Genomic DNA, 16,931 nt, shown 5'->3' on the forward strand with positions numbered 1-16,931 from the left:
TGCTGATCCTTTCTCTTGCCTTGTTATTGGCTGTTCAGCTCTTTATTTGACCAATCAAGTGTTTTAGACAGGTAAAGTAACACAGCTTCACAGAGTTAGACAAATGCAACATAAAAGAATGCAACACATCTTTGCATCAGTAAACAAATGTTCCACAGCATGAACAGATGTGATACATTTTTAACTAATATTCTACAACAGACTCTATTCTCAGGGATTAATTTATATACATTCAAATAGTGCCCTTCAGAACTGGGATCTGTAAATACAAAGCCTGTCTCTTTCCATACAAGGCAATTACAAGGCTATGGAGAAACCCCCTTGAGGCTAGGGGCTGGGGAGGGCCTAGTCCAGAGTTGGTCTTTTTTTTTTTAAATTTTATGTGTTGGAGTGTTTTTTTTTTCAGGTTTGATTTTTTTCATTTTTTAAAATTTTATTTATTTTATTTTATAATATCATTCAGTTCTACATATCAGTCACGGGTTCCCCTATTCTCCCCCCTCCCACCCCGTGTTGGAGTGTTTTTGCCTGCATGTATTTATATGCATCATGTGTGTGCCTGGTGCTTATGCAGGTCAGGTGAGGTTGTTTTGATACCCTGTATCTAGAATTACAGACAGTTATGAGCTGACGTGTGGGTGCTTGGAATTGCAATCCATCCCCTCTTAACTGCTGAGTCAGCTCTCTAGCGGTCGTTTCTTCTCACTCTAGTTCTCCTCCCACCGCCACCCTAGAGAGGCTGCATGAGCGTCTGGAGCTGTCCAGGCCAGCTCCTTCCTGCACCGTAGCCATCAATATCAGCTTTTCCTGAGCTACCGAGAGGCAAGGTCTCATCCCTGACCTGGGTCTCTTCATGTGCTATTGGTCAAGAGGCTTCTCTCCAAACCTTACACCTTTTCTTTGAGTCTAAGCTGCCACCCCCACCCCCCGGCTGCCTTTTGTTTTGAGACAGGGTTTCTCTGTGTAACAGCCCTGACTGTTCTGGAACTCACTCTGTAGATCCGGCTGGCTTTGAACTCACTAAGATCTACCTGTCTCTGCCTCTCCGGTGCTAGGGTTAAGGAAGTGCGCGCAACACCGCGGGGCGCTGCTGTTTTCCCTCTTTAAGATTTGTTTTAAAGTATGGGTCTCTGTGTGGGTATGTGCACGTGTGAGTGTAGGTACTGGTGGAGGCCAGAGGCATGTCGTCCCCTGGAGCCGTGAGTTCGTCGTGGTTGCTGGAACCGAACTCAGGTCCTCTACACGAGGCAATCTTAACTGCTGAGCCATCTCTCTCCAGTTGCCCCTCTCCCCTTTCGCTCCTTTGTCTACACGAGGGCGGGGGTTTGAGGCAGCAACTGGGCAGCTGCAGTTCATCAGTCACTTCCCACCAGGGGTCAGTCAGCTTTTTTTGGTGTCTCCCGGACTAGCGCCTGTCCCCAGTCTCTGCACTCAGACGGCAGCAGAGGGCGCTCGCAACACAGAGATGCACTCCCTGCACCTCGCAAGTCGGACCGAGTGGAGTCTGGGTGGGGAAGCGTTAGGAAACCGGGTTCGGAACTCTCTCACCACCGCGGGCCGGCCCCCAAGGTTCTCAGTTGCTGAGATGTGGCTCAGTTGCTAGATGGCGATGTGGCTTCTTATACCTAAGCACCCCACCACGCCCTACACGCTTCTCGGAGCTGTTGGGCTGCTGCAGGCGACATGAGCTCTCTCACCTACCGCCACCCATCTGGGTGCTCCGCCCCAGACTCGCAGACAGAAGGCAAATGGACCCTTGGGCCAGGCCAAGGTCCCAGGTCCCGGCACGCACCACCGCTCCTCCTCTCTTCTGTAAGTATCCTTCCCAGAACCTCGAAGACCCCAGACGCCTGGCTCTCCGGACTTGGCCCGCGGCGGCGGGGAGGAGAAAGGAGTTGGGGACCGGGGGAGTAAAGGGTGCGTGTCGCAGGTCCACTTTCCCACCGAACGCACCTTCCATCCACCCTCGGTCGGATCTCCCGCCCCGCCTCCTTCCCTCCTCCAGCTCCCGCCCCCAGTCTCCTCCCTCCTCCCGCGGTGCTGGCTCTCTTCCCCACGCCCCTGCGCGGCTGGCTGATTGCAGGCGCGGCACCGGGAGAGAGAGCGCGCCTTTTCCCAGCGCCGGCTGCGCTTCCCTAGTCGGTTCTGTGTGTCCTGCAGTTGTGCCGCGCGAAGGCGCGACTTTCCTCCGGTCCCGGGACATCAGTGGGACAACTTGGAAAACTTCTCTGGGGTGGACTGCAGGGATGCCGGGCATCGGTGGAAGAGGATGTAGGAGATCGTTGGCTGGTCCCGGGTGTCCCCGGACCTCCTAGGCCGCTGTCGGTCAGGCTATGGGGCTCCAGAGCCATCCGCACCGCTGGGTGGACGACCCCCTCCTGTAGCGGAGCCAGAGTGGCGCTGTCTCCCTTGGACCGTGGGTTTGGCCAGCAGCGATCCCTCTGGACGTATCCGGCCCCGCCATGGACCACCAAGAGCCCTACTCGGTGCAAGCCACCGCCGCCATCGCGTCGGCCATCACCTTCCTCATCCTTTTCACCATTTTCGGTAACGCACTGGTCATTCTGGCTGTGTTGACCAGCCGCTCACTCCGTGCACCACAAAACCTCTTTCTGGTGTCACTGGCAGCCGCGGACATCCTAGTGGCCACCCTTATCATCCCTTTCTCTCTGGCCAACGAGCTGCTGGGCTACTGGTACTTTTGGCGCACATGGTGCGAGGTCTACCTGGCGCTGGATGTGCTCTTCTGTACCTCCTCCATCGTGCACCTGTGTGCCATCAGCCTGGACCGATACTGGGCAGTGAGCCGAGCATTGGAGTACAACTCCAAGCGCACGCCGCGCCGCATCAAATGCATCATCCTCACTGTGTGGCTCATTGCAGCTGTCATTTCTCTGCCGCCCCTCATCTATAAGGGCGACCAGCGCCCGGAGCCTCACGGGCTCCCCCAGTGTGAGCTCAACCAAGAGGCCTGGTACATCTTGGCTTCCAGCATCGGATCATTTTTTGCTCCCTGCCTCATCATGATCCTCGTCTACCTGCGAATCTATGTAATTGCCAAACGCAGCCACTGCCGGGGGCCCAGGGCCAAGAGAGGCTCCGGGGAGGGTGAGCCCAAGCAGCCCGGTCCTGTCGCTCGGGGAGCTCCAACCTCAGCTAAGGTGCCAACCCTGGCCTCTCCTCTGTCTTCCGTGGGAGAGGCCAACGGACACCCCAAGCCTCCAAGGGAGAAGGAGGAGGGAGAGACCCCCGAAGATCCCGAATGCAGGGCTTTGCCACCCAGCTGGTCTGCCCTTCCCAGATCGGGCCAGGGCCAGAAGGAGGTCGATGGTGGGGCGCCTGCAGAGGAGGGAGCCGAAGAGCAGGATGAAGAGGAGGTGGAAGCGTGTGGACCCCAAACACCGCCAGCGTCTCCTGCCTCTGTATGCAGCCCACCCTTGCAGCAGCCTCAGGCTTCCCGAGTGTTGGCCACGCTTCGCGGGCAGGTGCTTCTGGGCAGGACTGTGGGTGCTGCCAGTGGGCAGTGGTGGCGACGACGGGCACAGCTGAGCCGGGAGAAGAGGTTCACCTTTGTGCTGGCAGTGGTCATTGGCGTGTTTGTGGTCTGCTGGTTTCCTTTCTTCTTCAGCTATAGCCTGGGGGCCATCTGCCCACAGCGCTGCAAGGTACCGCATGGCCTCTTCCAGTTCTTCTTCTGGATTGGCTACTGCAACAGCTCCCTGAACCCTGTTATCTACACTATCTTCAACCAGGACTTCCGACGTGCCTTTCGAAGGATCCTTTGCCGGCAGTGGACCCAGACTGCCTGGTGAGCCTGCCTGCTCGCTGCCTGTGCCCGGGTTGGTGCCAGGACCACCCGATGGTTGTCCCTCATCCCCATAGTCTATGTGGCCATTTTCCTGGGGCCCCCTTGCAGACCTCAACCTCAGACTCCCCCCAAAGGGGAAAGGACAAAAGTGCTGTTCCCAGGGGCCCATTGGAAACCTTCCCTTGCTGACTGTACTGTGGGGTAGCTCTTCTCCACGTTCCTGAGCAAGGGTAGCTTGGGTCTTCTGGAATGTAGCCAAGGCCAGACTGGATTGGAGTGCCTCCCTCCCAGTCACCTGTAAGCCAACAGGCCGGGCTTCCCTTTTCTGGAGACCCCTGTGCCTTGGCAGGCCACTCACTTGTGGTATTCTGTTTTTTCTTGGGTTTGGGGTTTTTATTTTTTGTTTTGTTTTGAGACAGGATCTCGAGTAGTCCAGGTCAGCCTCAGATTTGCGATGCAGCCTAAGGATGATCTTGGAATTCTGATCCCCATGCCCTCACTTCCCCAGTGCTAGGATTCCAGGCGTTCACCACCGTGTCTGGTTTCTGAGATGCTGGGGAATGAATTCAGGGCTTCAAGCATGCTAGGCGAGCATTCAACCAGCTGAGTTACATCCCAAGCCTTGATTCTTCCCCATGCCCCTCAAAGAGCAGGAAGCCAGTTTTCTACACTTCCTAGGAGGACCTGCTGCTGAGAAAGAGGACGAAATGAGGAGGATTCACCCACGCTGAGCACCTGTGGTTCCCACTAGCTATTGGGGCAGGGGGTGATGGGCTAGTATTGGTTTTTAGATTTGTGGCTCCTTTAAGGCTAAAAGCATGGATTGGTTTTCTCACTCAGTACCCTCTGGGAGGCAAGTGGGCACGTGGCTGTCTCATTGGGGAGGTCTGGAAGCCTGGCCTGGCCTCAATAGGAGCTCCTGATCACTGGCATTCACCCTTGCAAAGAGCAGGGCGACAATTGCCTGCCGCCGCCTACTTGCAGCAGGGAGATGAAAGGCTTTGCAGAGAGCTTTGAGCTCCATGGGGGGGAAAAGCTAGAGAGCCAGCAACTGTGATTATCTGGTGATATAAAAATCCCCTTCCTATGTGTTTACCACCATGAGCCTTCCTGTAGACTTTTGTTCTGTGCTTGGGGTGTGTGAACTCCTACCCCAAACTGGAAGTGAGTTGAGGTGCACCGAGTCGCTCTTTCAGATTCCAGGATTTCTTTGAGAATGCATTCTTGTACCCAAAAAGGGTTGAGTTATTATGCCGGTGACAGCTTCTCCATCTGTTACCTGTAACGCCACCAGAGTTTTCAGTGGCTTGGCCCCAACCCCATTAGGGGATAAGTCCTTTGTCATCGAGCAGGCAAATCGTTTCCCTAAGCTAAAAATACTCACATCAAGGAAGCAGTCTGAGATGAGATCCTCAGGTAGGGTGCTGGGGCTGGAGCAGGCAGCCAGGGCCCTGTGGATTCTGGGAGAGCCACCCGCTCCAGGGCCCAGACAACTCCACGCACCCCATGTGGAGCCTTTGGATGCATAACTAATTCTACCCCAGCCCAGAAGATGCCTTGCTGACTGTTAAGAACCCTCACAGTGAAATGGATATGCGCTGGGGTGCCTTTACCTCCTGGTTGTCTCCCCCACTTAGGAATTGTTTCTCAGAGTGACTGAGATCTGTAAAGGATGTGTCTGGGTCTTCCCCATGGGCAGCCTGACTTATCAGCTTTGGGCAATAGAACTCTTAGCCTCAGGGAGGGGTGACGAGCCACACAGGCTGTTAGCCCAGGATGGATTTATCCAATTTGGAAGGTGCTCAGGGAGTTTTCACGGGTAGCGACAATGGTGGGTACCCATGGTGGGTACTAGGTGGGTACCTGGAGAGGACGTCTGTCCAGCTTGGTCCTCGTTGGTTGGTTGTAGTTGTGAGGCTAGGACATTGATTTGGGGTGTAGCTGAGGGGCTGATTTGTAATCATCTGCTGGCTGATCTTGTTCGTGTATGCTCTGTGGGACCCAGCCCTCCTGTTGTGACATGCAGGTATTTCTAAGACTCTGAACTATTTTATCAATAAAGGCTATTTTGTAATAAGCAAGCTGAGTCCTGTGTCTAAGGGCTGCTGGGAGAAGTTAGGTAACTTCTGACCTTCTTTGAGTGTCAGCCTGATGAGCTCAGGCTCCCTCCCAGGGCTAGCTCTCCTCGCTGCCCCCACCTGTCTGCCTCTTTTCGTCCTCATAGCATTCTTACTCAGCACAAGCCAATGAGATGGACTGACCTGCAAGGGAGAGAAGAGCAGCCTTCCCGAGGAGGTGGCATTTGGGCTAGGTTGGGTCTTGAAGCAGGAATGCACCAAGAGACAAGATAGGACAGTGTTTGGGGCAGGGGAAGGCCACATACAGAGTTGATGGCATCTGGGAGACAGCTTCCAACTCCCTTGCTGCGAGGTCATGAGCAGCAAAGGTCCTGCTGCTGGCGGAGGCGGGAGGGAGGAGGCCATTGTAGAAGGGTGTACGCACAGCAGCCATGTTTGGCTACCGCCGGGTGAGTGAAATGGGAATGCTTGCTTCGGCTATCCCAAATGAGCACTCTGCTCTCCAAGCCGGGAGGCCTGGTGAGGTTCCCGAAGCCCCAAGCTGTCCTGTGAGTGAGAAAAGGAACTAGCCATGCTTGATGCTTCAGAGAGGGCAGAAGAGGCAGCCTCTGGGGCGCCAAGCTGGGCCCGCCTGGTTCCATGAGCAAGGGAAGAGCCAGCAGGCTGGAAGTCATGGGCGGGATCAAGGCTCCTGGTAGATCCCAGGTGGGGGAGAACAGAGGCCGGAGCAGTGCCCTAGGGTACAGGGGTTCTCTGACCCCACGTTTCCTCAGAATCCACACTTTCATCATCTTCGTTACTTTCTTTGGGCCCATGCATCTGCTCAGGACAGTCACCAGAATGCCAGTGCCCACAGCCATCAGTGGACATGGGATTTGCTGCTACCCAACCTGCTCCCAGCTCCTCCCCAGCAGGGCAACCAGCACCAAGGACTCCAGGGCCTCATACAAGCATTTGCCCATCTCATCCCCAGGGAAATAAAACCCAGAAAGGTGCAGTGACCGCAGGGTCACTCAAGCCCCTGCTCTCTCCGCTGGACCACATATCTTTCTGTCACTTGAGTGGCTATAAGGGCCTGGGAGAAGATGCCCGCTGATCTCTGGGAATGGAAGCAGGTGGTCATCTGCTGGAGAGGACTAAACAGTCCTACTGGAAGCTGATTGAAATCCTATTGTTTCATTTAATCCACAAACTCTTGCCATGTGTGGTCATTTTACAAAAGAGGAAACTGAGACACAGGGTCACCCAACTGAAACCTGGAACCTCACAGCTATGACATCCAGGCTGAAGAATTTACTCTCTCATGACAGCTTTTCTTCGGTGGTATTAGCTATGTGGACATTCTGCGGCTGGGAGCTAGTTGGATTCAGTAGGTGATAGTGCTGGGATTGATTATTCATGTCTGCCACTGACACCAAATACCTAAGAGGGAGTGTGTGTGCCTCAGGCTTTCCACTTCTGACAGCTGGCTGACTGCTCTGCTTTAATTCTGAGGGCCCAGAGAGGGAGATCACTTACCTGGGTGGCATCACACAGACACACATGGTGGCCAGAGCTGGACCTAGCATCCAAGTTGCCCGGCACACCAAAATTCCTTTAAAAAGAAAAGTGTATGGTTTTCTTGCCTGCATGTGTGTCTGTGCGCTGTAACACATGCTTGGTGCCCATCGAGGTCAGAAGAAAGCATTGCATATCCTGGAACTGGAGTTACAGATTTATTTCATTTTATTTATTTATTTATTTATTTATTTATTTATTTATTTGTTTTTCAAGACAGGGTTTCTCTGTGTAGCTTTGCGCCTTTCCTGGAACTCACTTGGTAGCCCAGGCTGGCCTCGAACTCACAGAGATCCACCTGCCTCTGCCTCCTGAGTGCTGGGATTAAAGGCGTGCGCCACCACCGCCCGGCTTATTTTATTTTTATTTTGGGTTCAAGGAATTGAACCTGGGTTCTCTGCAAGAATAAGTGGTCTCAATCACTGAGCCAATCCTGCAGCCCCATACTGCAACTTCTTGCTGAAGGAATTGCTGTACATGCAGAGTCAAGGAGTAATAGGCCCATGTTCAGGACAAGCACACCTCATTTTGCTCTTAGTTCTCAGGACTCACCCAGGCCCACACAGCTAAGGAGTGTGTGTGTGTGTGTGGGGGAGGTTGGAGGTAGTTTCAGCCTTGGCTCTCCATCTCTCTTCCCTTTCCTTTATATCCCATTCCTGAGTTTTCTGAACCCATCTGAGGGCTACTGGATTGATAATGGGGTGCAGAAATGGGGGAGAAACTTGTAAATGAGGTGGAGGCATGGGTAATGGCCAGAGTGCCAAGGAGGGCCTCTGCAGTTTGCCTGGTAGAGGTGAGCTGGGAACATGGGCCTTCAGAAGATCCCTTTCTATGACACAGGGGTGGCCCCACCCCAGAAGACAATTAAAGAAGCAAGCTCCCCTCCAGCTGCCCCTGCTTTGTGAGAATGTATTTCTAGCACACAGGGATTCCCCAGGGGGAGGGCTTCAGAGTCAGTCCATGCTCCCGAGAATTCCTATTTAGTGCACCCTGGACCACCTGTCAGAACAGAAGGCACTGGAAACAAGGAAGGTCTTGTGGGTAATCAGGCCTGGGCCCCTCCTCCAGTCCTGTATGGCCTTCATTGGGTCCATGTGTGTATGGAAAGTCACCCGAGGACCAGCCTGTAAGCAGGGCAGCTGCTGCTGGGAGGAGTCTCTGCCAGGCTAGAGCTGGTGTGGGACAACCTTTGGCTTCCCTAGTGAGGCCAAGAAGTCTGGTCACGGGACCTGGTCACTGTGAGTGGTAGGGCTGGTGTAGGGCTGGTGTTTCCATGAAATCTCGGTGCCCAGGATTTGTGGTCTGCCTCTGCCATATTGCTGGGCTTCCTTGAGGAAGGCTTCATCCTTCTCCAGCCTCCATGTCTCTGCCTGCCATGGAAGATTGCCCCTATGGCCCCACAGTTCTCCGGCCTGTGGCTTCCTCTCTGCTCTCCTCCTCCCAACTCCCTGGAAGGTCCAGTCGTAGGGATTCCTCAAATTAATCAGCAGTGTTAATTATTTATTCTCTCAGGGCTTGGATTCCAGCAGGATTGGGCCGTTTGCCTCGCTTTTGTACCTCCGAGAAAAACAGAACACCAAGTCTGGCGTGACAGATCTGTTCGCTGTCCTCTGAAGTATGCAGCAGTGACAGAAATGAAGACAGCTCTGAGCTGTCGGGGTCCAGGGCTTAACACACTTTGCCTGAGATGATGTTATTATTATCCCTGTGTCATGCTTGGGGAAGCTGAGGTAGAAGGAGGAGGACTTGCTGATGTCGACCGGAGTCAACACGGAGACACAAACAACCTTTGACCCCAGCCTCTGCGTCCTCGGCAGCCCCCGGCGTGTGTCCCTGGGTGAACTGTAGGGTCAGTCTGGCATCCACCTTTGTGGTTTGCGGGCAGACCCCGCCTGTGTCGTTCCCATTAAAGCAGGCGCCCAGGCAGGGGTGCGAACTCCCACCCTCCAGTCTCTGCTCACTGTCAGCAGGGGAGGTGGGGCGCACTCGGCTAAAATTAGCTTCTGAGATTCTTTGTGCTCTGCATCCGTCCCTCTTCCATCCGTCTGGGGAAGGATGCTGTCAGGAGGCCAGCACTAGAAGGAGCCGGGTGTCAGCACGCACCCTCCCCAGCTTGCGGGCTCTGATCCTCTCACACCCTGCCCAGGCTCTGGGCCAAAGGCTTCTGCCCTTGGCTTGGCCTTGTGGCCACCTATCGATTAGCAGTGATTTCCAAGGGAGAGACCCACGCCATTTTCCCTCTGCCCCTGGGATTCTAGCTTCTCTGACCCCTCCCCCTCCCTTCTCTTCCTCCTTTTCCTGACCCTTCTGTCTTTGAGGTTTGCTCCCTCCACTCAGCCTCCCTGCCTCCTCTGGACCCTCTGACTTCTTCCTTACCCAGAGGGATGGTCCCGGCCCTTCAGGGGCCCTGCGAGCTCCATGGACCTGTGGTAGCTGTGAGGGAACCGGAACAGTTTTGGAGACCAAAAGAGTGCTACTCTCCCTGGAAAGTTGGGGCTATTTCTGTCCTTTCTGCCTCCCTCTGGGGCTCTGGGCTCCAGAGCAGGACGAGCAGGAGGGGGAGGTCTGGGGCCAGGCCTGGGTGTAGGGGGCTCTTTGGTTTCCCTGATAAGGGGACAGACCCCCTTTGGAGCTAAGGGATGGGTCTCTCCAATCTCAAAGCTGCAGGGTTCCATGAAATGACAGCGCCCCCCCCCTCGCTCCCATGGGGACCTGGAGCCACTTCAAGAGGGAATAGGGCTGGGCTGTGACTAAGGGGACCCAGGTGTCCCTGTGTCCCTTTCCCAGCCCATCCCAGCTGCAGCTGTGAGGGAGGGAGCGTGAGAGGCTGGCTGGGCCGGCAACTTGGATTCCCTGGACAGTTGGGGGGAGGGGAGGCAAGGGTTAAACCCAGCCTTCCTCCCAGCACAGGGGTGGAGGGTGGCCCAACATGGTCATAGGGTGCAGACTTCACTGGGCCCTTCCAGGAGTGTTCTTTGTCGGGTGCCTCTGACACAGCTGTCCCAGCTGGAGCCCTTCTTTCTCTGCTGGCCTGGTGGCTGGAGAAAGCAGGGCCACATGGCTACCAGCTTTGGACAGGCCCCTTAGCGTCTGAGAAGCCCCCGTGGAGCCCAGAGGCAGGAGTACGAAGTTGCTGGGGGTAAATTTCTTCACCTCTCTGTGCTTCTCTCTTTACTGACAAAAGGCCAGTACTAGAACATACTTCAGATCACACCCTGGGGCTGCCTCAGGAGCCACAGGGAAGGGAGAGAAGGAGGAATTGGGGACAGGGGCCTTGCCCCAGGTCTGAGCTTGACACTGTCTAAAGCAAGGCCCAAGGAGAGCTTGTGTGGGGGTGGGGAGCAGACAGGAAGAGAGCTGAGACCTTGTGGGAGGGAAATTTAAGATGGAAACTGCACTCTCTGGTCAGGTCTTGGAGTGAGCAGGTGAGCACAGGCTGTGTTCACCCCAGCCTTGGCAACCGAGGAGCCCGCCGAACGAGGCGGTGTGGATAGCCCAGCCAGCCTCAGGGGTCCAGCGCCCTCCCCTCAGCTCTAGGGCAAACGGGCACATGGCAGGCCTATGGTGAGGAGTTAGGGGACCTGGGAATATCCCAGCAAACTGGAGCCATCTTGGTGCGAGTCATCGGTGCTGGGGACTCTGGACTCTGGGGACATGTCTTGGATGTAGAGTTTGTATTTTGTTTTCTGTTTGGTTTGTATTTCCTACAGTTTCCTCTGGAGAGTCTGCTGGGAGACCTATCTAGTTGGGGCTGAGCTAGAGGCGTAAGACTGCCCTCACAGAGTTTGAGAAGGACCAGGGCAAGGACTGGCCGCAGAGACCAGCTGGACCGAGTGGACACTGGAAGAGAAGGGGCATGGTTGAGGTTATTCTGGTGGCAACATGGGAAGAAAATCAGGCTTTGGCCACAAACTTGGTTCTGCTGCTCACTGTGTGGCCTCAGGCAAACCACTAAACCTCTCTGAGTCTCAATTCCCTCATTTAAAATGGGATAGTACTGGATACCTTCAGCTTGGAAAGGGGAGCTAAGAGATAGCTAAGATCTATAGGCTGTCCTTATAGAGCATGGGGGTACAGAATCACGGTGTTACTCTGGAACCCCAGATCCTTGGCAAGGTGAGCTGACAAAATCTTTTGCTCAGCAACCTGATGAAGGGAGGGTGGATTCTGTGTCCTGGGAGATGACCCTTCCTGAATATGCATGCCATCTGTTCTGTCTTTCCTTACCCCTGATTCCATGGCTCCAAAGCCCCCCTGAGGGTTCTCAGAGAAACACCTAATGTGCTACATCAGTACATCTCTACACCCCACCCCATGCCAGGCCCGTGCCAGACATCAGTAATAGATCCCAGAACTCTCTCTGTAAACACAGACAAAGCCGCATGAAGATCCAGGCAGATCTTTTGCACGTGATTGTTGGAATGAAAGATAAAACTGGTTTGTTCCTGAGTTCTGTGGGGGAATCCCAGCCTCATCTCATGGGAATTGGAGAAAGGGTTGTCCATCGTGGTGTCAACAAGCCATTTGGAGCAGTGAAGAGGGTTGGCCCTGGAGTTTTTAGGATCCCTATATTGCTGGTGCAGCAAGGGTCTACCAGAGACCCCCCAAGATCATAGAAAGCCAGTAGAGGAAGCAGAGCAGAGGTCTGAGGCAGAAGCCCAGGGTGGAGCAGGCAGTCTGGGGAAAGGCAGGCACCCCAAGACAAAGCAGGTAGCATGGTGGGCACTAATGAGGGTGAGACTCTGGAGTCTGCAGCCCTAGACCTGATCTAGAGGTAGGAAGGGAAACCCTTGGAGATCTCATTCTCTCAAGAACCTAGACACAAGATAAGGATGGCCGCAGAGGCACCACACCTCATGTAGACTCAGTCTCTTACACTCTGGCCATCTGCTTCTAGGTGAGTGTTGCTCCCTGGGTTTCAAAAGGGGAATCCTAGCTCCCAATTTTCTCCTCTACCTGGTGCTCCCTAGCCACGAGCCAATCCTGAGATTCTCATCCTCAAAATCCAGTATCCCTATCAATGTGTCCCCAAGATATTTGTACGTTTTATTTACCATGTACTCAAGATCCCTCGTGACAGCGTGAGGGATGTCCCTGACATCTCTTGGAGTGCCAAAATATCTCTGAAAGTGTGTGATGGAGGAAGCCATGTTTGTAAGAATTCTTCCCAGGGATGGGGAATAGTTGAAGCCTCCAGAGATGCATTTGAGCAAGAGCAGATGTTGTGTTTGCTGAGTGGGTCAAGCAGAGGGTGATCACCCAAGTCCCTGCACAATGCGGCTTCACGCTGCCATAGCACCCCGTGCAGCAATGGCCTGGGAGAGGCTTGCCAGAGGCCTCTGCCCCTCTACGCTTCCCCTTGCCTGTAGTTACAGCTTGGGCAGCTGGCGCAGAAGCCATTTGAATAGTCAGGAGTTGTGTGCACACGGACACCCGGATCCCTTTGTGCCTGAGGGCTCCAGTGTGCTCAGATTGATACTGGCCTTGAATCCCCTGCACCCCAACATCCCCTTGCACCCCAACAGTGAGGGACATGGGGGGTCACTCTGGAGCTCTGAAGGATCAGTGGACACCCTTGGAGAAAGGCAGGGTGAGCCAGGTGAGCTCAGGGTGGGAGGGAGAGAGGCCGGAAGATGGCGTTGAGAACAGGAGGGTCTGGTGATAGAGCTGAGGACATGCTAGCCAGGCTCTGATTTAGTGTGGGCTTGCTCATGTCATGAGCTCCCTCCTAGGAGCAGGAGACAGGGCAGGGGGAGGCCCAGTGGCCGCTCAGCTCCAGGCACAGCTGGCTAAAATTATGTTGGGATGTCAGGGGCTCTTGGCTCCAGGAAATGGGGAAGAATGTATTGGGAGGGGGCTATTGACTGGGACTATGGAGGCCAACAGGAAAAGGAGATGGGTGGGGGGAGTGTCTCTGCAAAGGCAGCCAGCAAACTTGTTTGTTTATCTTCTTTTCTGACCTGATATCTCTCAGGCTGTTATTCTGTGGTCTAGTGCAAGTCATAGGACTTTGTGGGACCTTTGGTGTTCTCAGTCTGCCCACAGACACAGTCCCTGGAGGCCCTTCTGAGGCATATCCTTAGATAACAGGAGAGGAGAATTCTTTAGGATAGTCTAGAGGGATCCAGTTCCAAAGACCTTACCTTTGGTCCTTTGGCACCTTCTGGAGATGCCCGGAACACAAGGGGGTTGGTGTTCAGGGGCTTGGCTCAGGCTGCATGCACCCAGGTTTGGCTTGGCTCTGTATGGACTTGATCCCACCCCGAAGAGTGGTCAGGCAGCTGGTCAGCGGCAGTTGGCACAGACCCGTGGATGTCCAGCAGACTGCCATCATAGTGCCCATGATGTTCACCTCTCTTAGCTGCCCACCAGTTTCCCTGACACTGTGAGAAGGAGACAGGCATCCAAGATGCCTGGTGGCCATCCTGGGTACAAGCACACCAGAGTCTTGTCCTGACTCTACCCCGGAGACCTCGGAAGACTCCAGCTGCTCTCATTGATCCCTCAGTACCTCAGCTCTCTCAAGCCTAGCCCAAGGCCACCTACAACTAGGGAGCCTCCTTTTCCCTGTCCCTGCTTCCTGACCTCCTCTCTCAGCCCCTAGAGAGCCCCCGCTGAGGAGAGACCCCCCCCTCCCCCGGAGGAATGCCATGGTTTACAGGCAGTGAGGGCAGGGCCTCTCATCCACAGGCCAGTCTCCATTGTCTCAGGTCCTATGACCACAGCTGGTCTGGAGGTGTGAGAGAGCCTTCAGAGATGAGCAGGCCCCCTCCTCACCTGTAGCTGCAGGGAGCGTGAGGGGTCCAGAACTGAGGAAGAACACTGAGAGGCCTGTTGCCAGCCCCTTGTCCATTCTCCTTTTTTCTTTCTTTTTTCTTTCTTTCTTTTTTTTTTTTTTTTTTTTTTTTTTTTTTTTTTTTCTTTCTTTCTTTTTTTTTTTTTTTTTTTTTTTTTTTTTTTTTTTTTTTTTTTTGGTTTTTCGAGACAGGGTTTCTCTGTGTAGCTTTGCACCTTTCCTGGAATTCACTCTGTAGCCCAGGCTGGCCTCGAACTCACAGAGATCCGCCTGGCTCTGCCTCCCGAGTGCTGAGATTAAAGGTGTGCACCACCACTGCCTGGCCCTTTTCTCCTTTTCATGTTTAATAATATCTATTGACGAACTCTCTAGAAATCTCATATTTCCTCAGCCCTGCCTTCCTCAATGCAGTTTTAGCTTAGTAATCACACTCTCCATCTCTCTGTCTCTGTCTCTCTGTCTCTGTCCCTCTGTCTCTGCCTCTGTCTCTGTCTCTGTCTGTCTGTCTGTCTCTCTCCCTAGAGTGTTTGGAAGCCCCCACCCAGGCTCTTTCCTCTTCCCACTAGGCCCCACCCCACCCTTGGCAGCTTTCCCAGGTTCTGAGGATAATTTTAGGGAGTCACAGGGGTCTGGGCCCCATCCTTAAGAAAGCTCCCTAGGGATGGGCCTCCGGGTGTGAAGAGCTTCCCCTGGCCGTCACCCTGACGCCAGTCAGGCAGAGCTCTGGGCTCCAGGCACAGGGTTCAGGCCCGTGGCCTGCAGAACCTCCTCCTTCCAGAGACTGGGATCCACTCACAGTCATGGCCTCCTGCCGAGGCCGTGTCTGGTTCCTGCTGCTTTCTCCCCGCCTGCTGGCCTCAGCCCTCCTTGGAGTTGGACGTCTCACCACCCTGTGACCTGGCCACCCTGATGCCAGTGTCCTGGAGGCTTTTTTATGTGGGAGACCAATAACCCAGAGGATGGAGAAGAAAAGGACCCCTGTGGATCCCACAGCCCAGGCCTGGAGCTACCTAGGTTGGAAGGGGGCTGGGAACCCTAAACCTTGACCTCCAAGGCCCCAGACCCACAGACTCAAAAGACCCCAAGGGCAGAGCCTTGGCTCCACAGTTACACTGCGTATATGCTCACGACTCTGTTGAGTTGTAACAGAAGTGGGGTGTCAGGGAACAGAATGGCACAATGGCTGTGGATAGCCAGCCTGGGAAACACGCTCAGCCTTCTTTCTTTTCCCCCACACGTGTGACCTCTGACTCTTCGCTGGAGGAGCTGGAGAGTGAAGTTGAAGGCCAGCCCGTCTCTAGGCTTGCCCAGGAGCAGCCTTAGCCCTGGAAACCACTGGGTTGGGGCTGAGCGGAGCATCAGAGCGGTGTTCCTCTCTGAGCTGGCTTGCTTTGTGACCTCGGAGGAGTTACTCAACCTCTCTGACTCTTATACTAGCATTTGTATTCGTACTAGTGTGCTGCACCTTTACCCCGAGGGCCACAGCAAGGGGTAGACTGGGGTGCTTGGTTTAGAGATGTCTGCACCCTGTGCCTGGCTCAGTCGCCAGCCATAGGCAGGATGTGGAGAGACAGCCAAGCTCGAGGCTATGGATGCGGCTCAGAAGGGCAACACTGGGGTGGAATCTCGGGCTAGGGTTGTCCTGGCTAGGTGGAGGCTGGATGTAAAATGGGACAGGGTGGGAAGAGGGCTGTCTCCAGGCTCCCATCCCTGGGCTATGGTATCTCCGGTCTTGCCACCTCTTCCCTGTGCTCTTCACCAGTCATTACCCTACATGTGACAGCTGTTGTCATGACGACACATTACCCATCCTCAGATAAAAGCCCTGCTTGCAGGGGAGTCAGGCTGCCTCCGGCTCCCCAGACTCCATCACTGTCCCTGAACCCCCTCAGGGTTCCCTAGCGGACCTCGCCTCCTGTTTGGGCCTTTCAAACAGGTCATTCTCGGCGCCTTCATTTCTCAGTGATGCTCGGTCACCTCTGTCTTTTCTCACTGTGTCCTGACCCCTCCCTCGCCCACCCCTGCTCTCCCCCCTTTCACTCCCCCCCCCAACTCAGCCACTCTTTCCTGCTCTCTTTCCTCTGTTTCCCACTGTGGGCACCCATGACGATGGGTGGTGGGGACGGCAGGGCCTCCAACCGTTATGGGATGTGTGCACGTGTGTGCGTGTGTACGCATGTACATATGCATATGGGACCAAGAGGGCAGAGAGGCCTGAAGAAATGTGGCCCAAGGAACTGCCTCTCTAGCTCCGCGAAGCGTCCGCACACCCCTGTCTTGTCTCAGCTCTGAAGATCCCAACAGGCCTTGCACACTTCCTGAGTGCCGACTGGGCTCCCTAAGGACACCGACTGAGGCACCAGGGCTCCGGGAGGTAAGTGGCATCATTCCATTTTTGCAGGCTAGGAAATTAGGGATCAGGAAGGTCAAACAACTCATTCGAAGCCACACAGCCGGCCAATAGAGGAGGCAGGATTTGAAATTCCATCCCATTGCCAATGTCCATAACCATGGTGCGGTCATCATAACAACACTGTTTACTGAGCGCTCACCCAGCACCAGGCACTGCGTTTAGAAGCACTTGGAGCCGTCTAGCCGTCACGGTAACCTACACAGCTGGGCCCCGAACACCTACCTGGTCCACCAGTAAGGGAATGGGGCACGGAAGGTTAAGTCACTTCCTCAAGATCAC

The 16,931-nt window shown here is 54.6% G+C and overlaps 1 protein-coding gene across 1 annotated transcript; it reads left to right on the forward strand.

Moving 5' to 3' along the window:
• Positions 1-1,622: 1,622 nt before the first annotated feature.
• Adra2b (adrenoceptor alpha 2B) lies at positions 1,623-5,886 on the forward strand. Its single transcript, XM_028892735.2, has one exon. It carries the CDS (start codon positions 2,463-2,465, stop codon positions 3,810-3,812), a length of 1,350 nt encoding a protein of 449 aa, XP_028748568.1. The 5' UTR covers positions 1,623-2,462; the 3' UTR covers positions 3,813-5,886.
• Positions 5,887-16,931: the final 11,045 nt, after the last annotated feature.

Source organism: Peromyscus leucopus, chromosome 4 (genome assembly GCF_004664715.2).
Source record: "Peromyscus leucopus breed LL Stock chromosome 4, UCI_PerLeu_2.1, whole genome shotgun sequence".
NCBI classification, from domain to species: domain Eukaryota; kingdom Metazoa; phylum Chordata; class Mammalia; order Rodentia; family Cricetidae; genus Peromyscus; species Peromyscus leucopus.

Coding starts and splice junctions, on each gene's coding strand:
- Adra2b (XM_028892735.2), top strand. CDS start 2,463: ATGGACCACCAAGAGCCCTACTCGGTGCAAGCCACCGCCGCCATCGCG.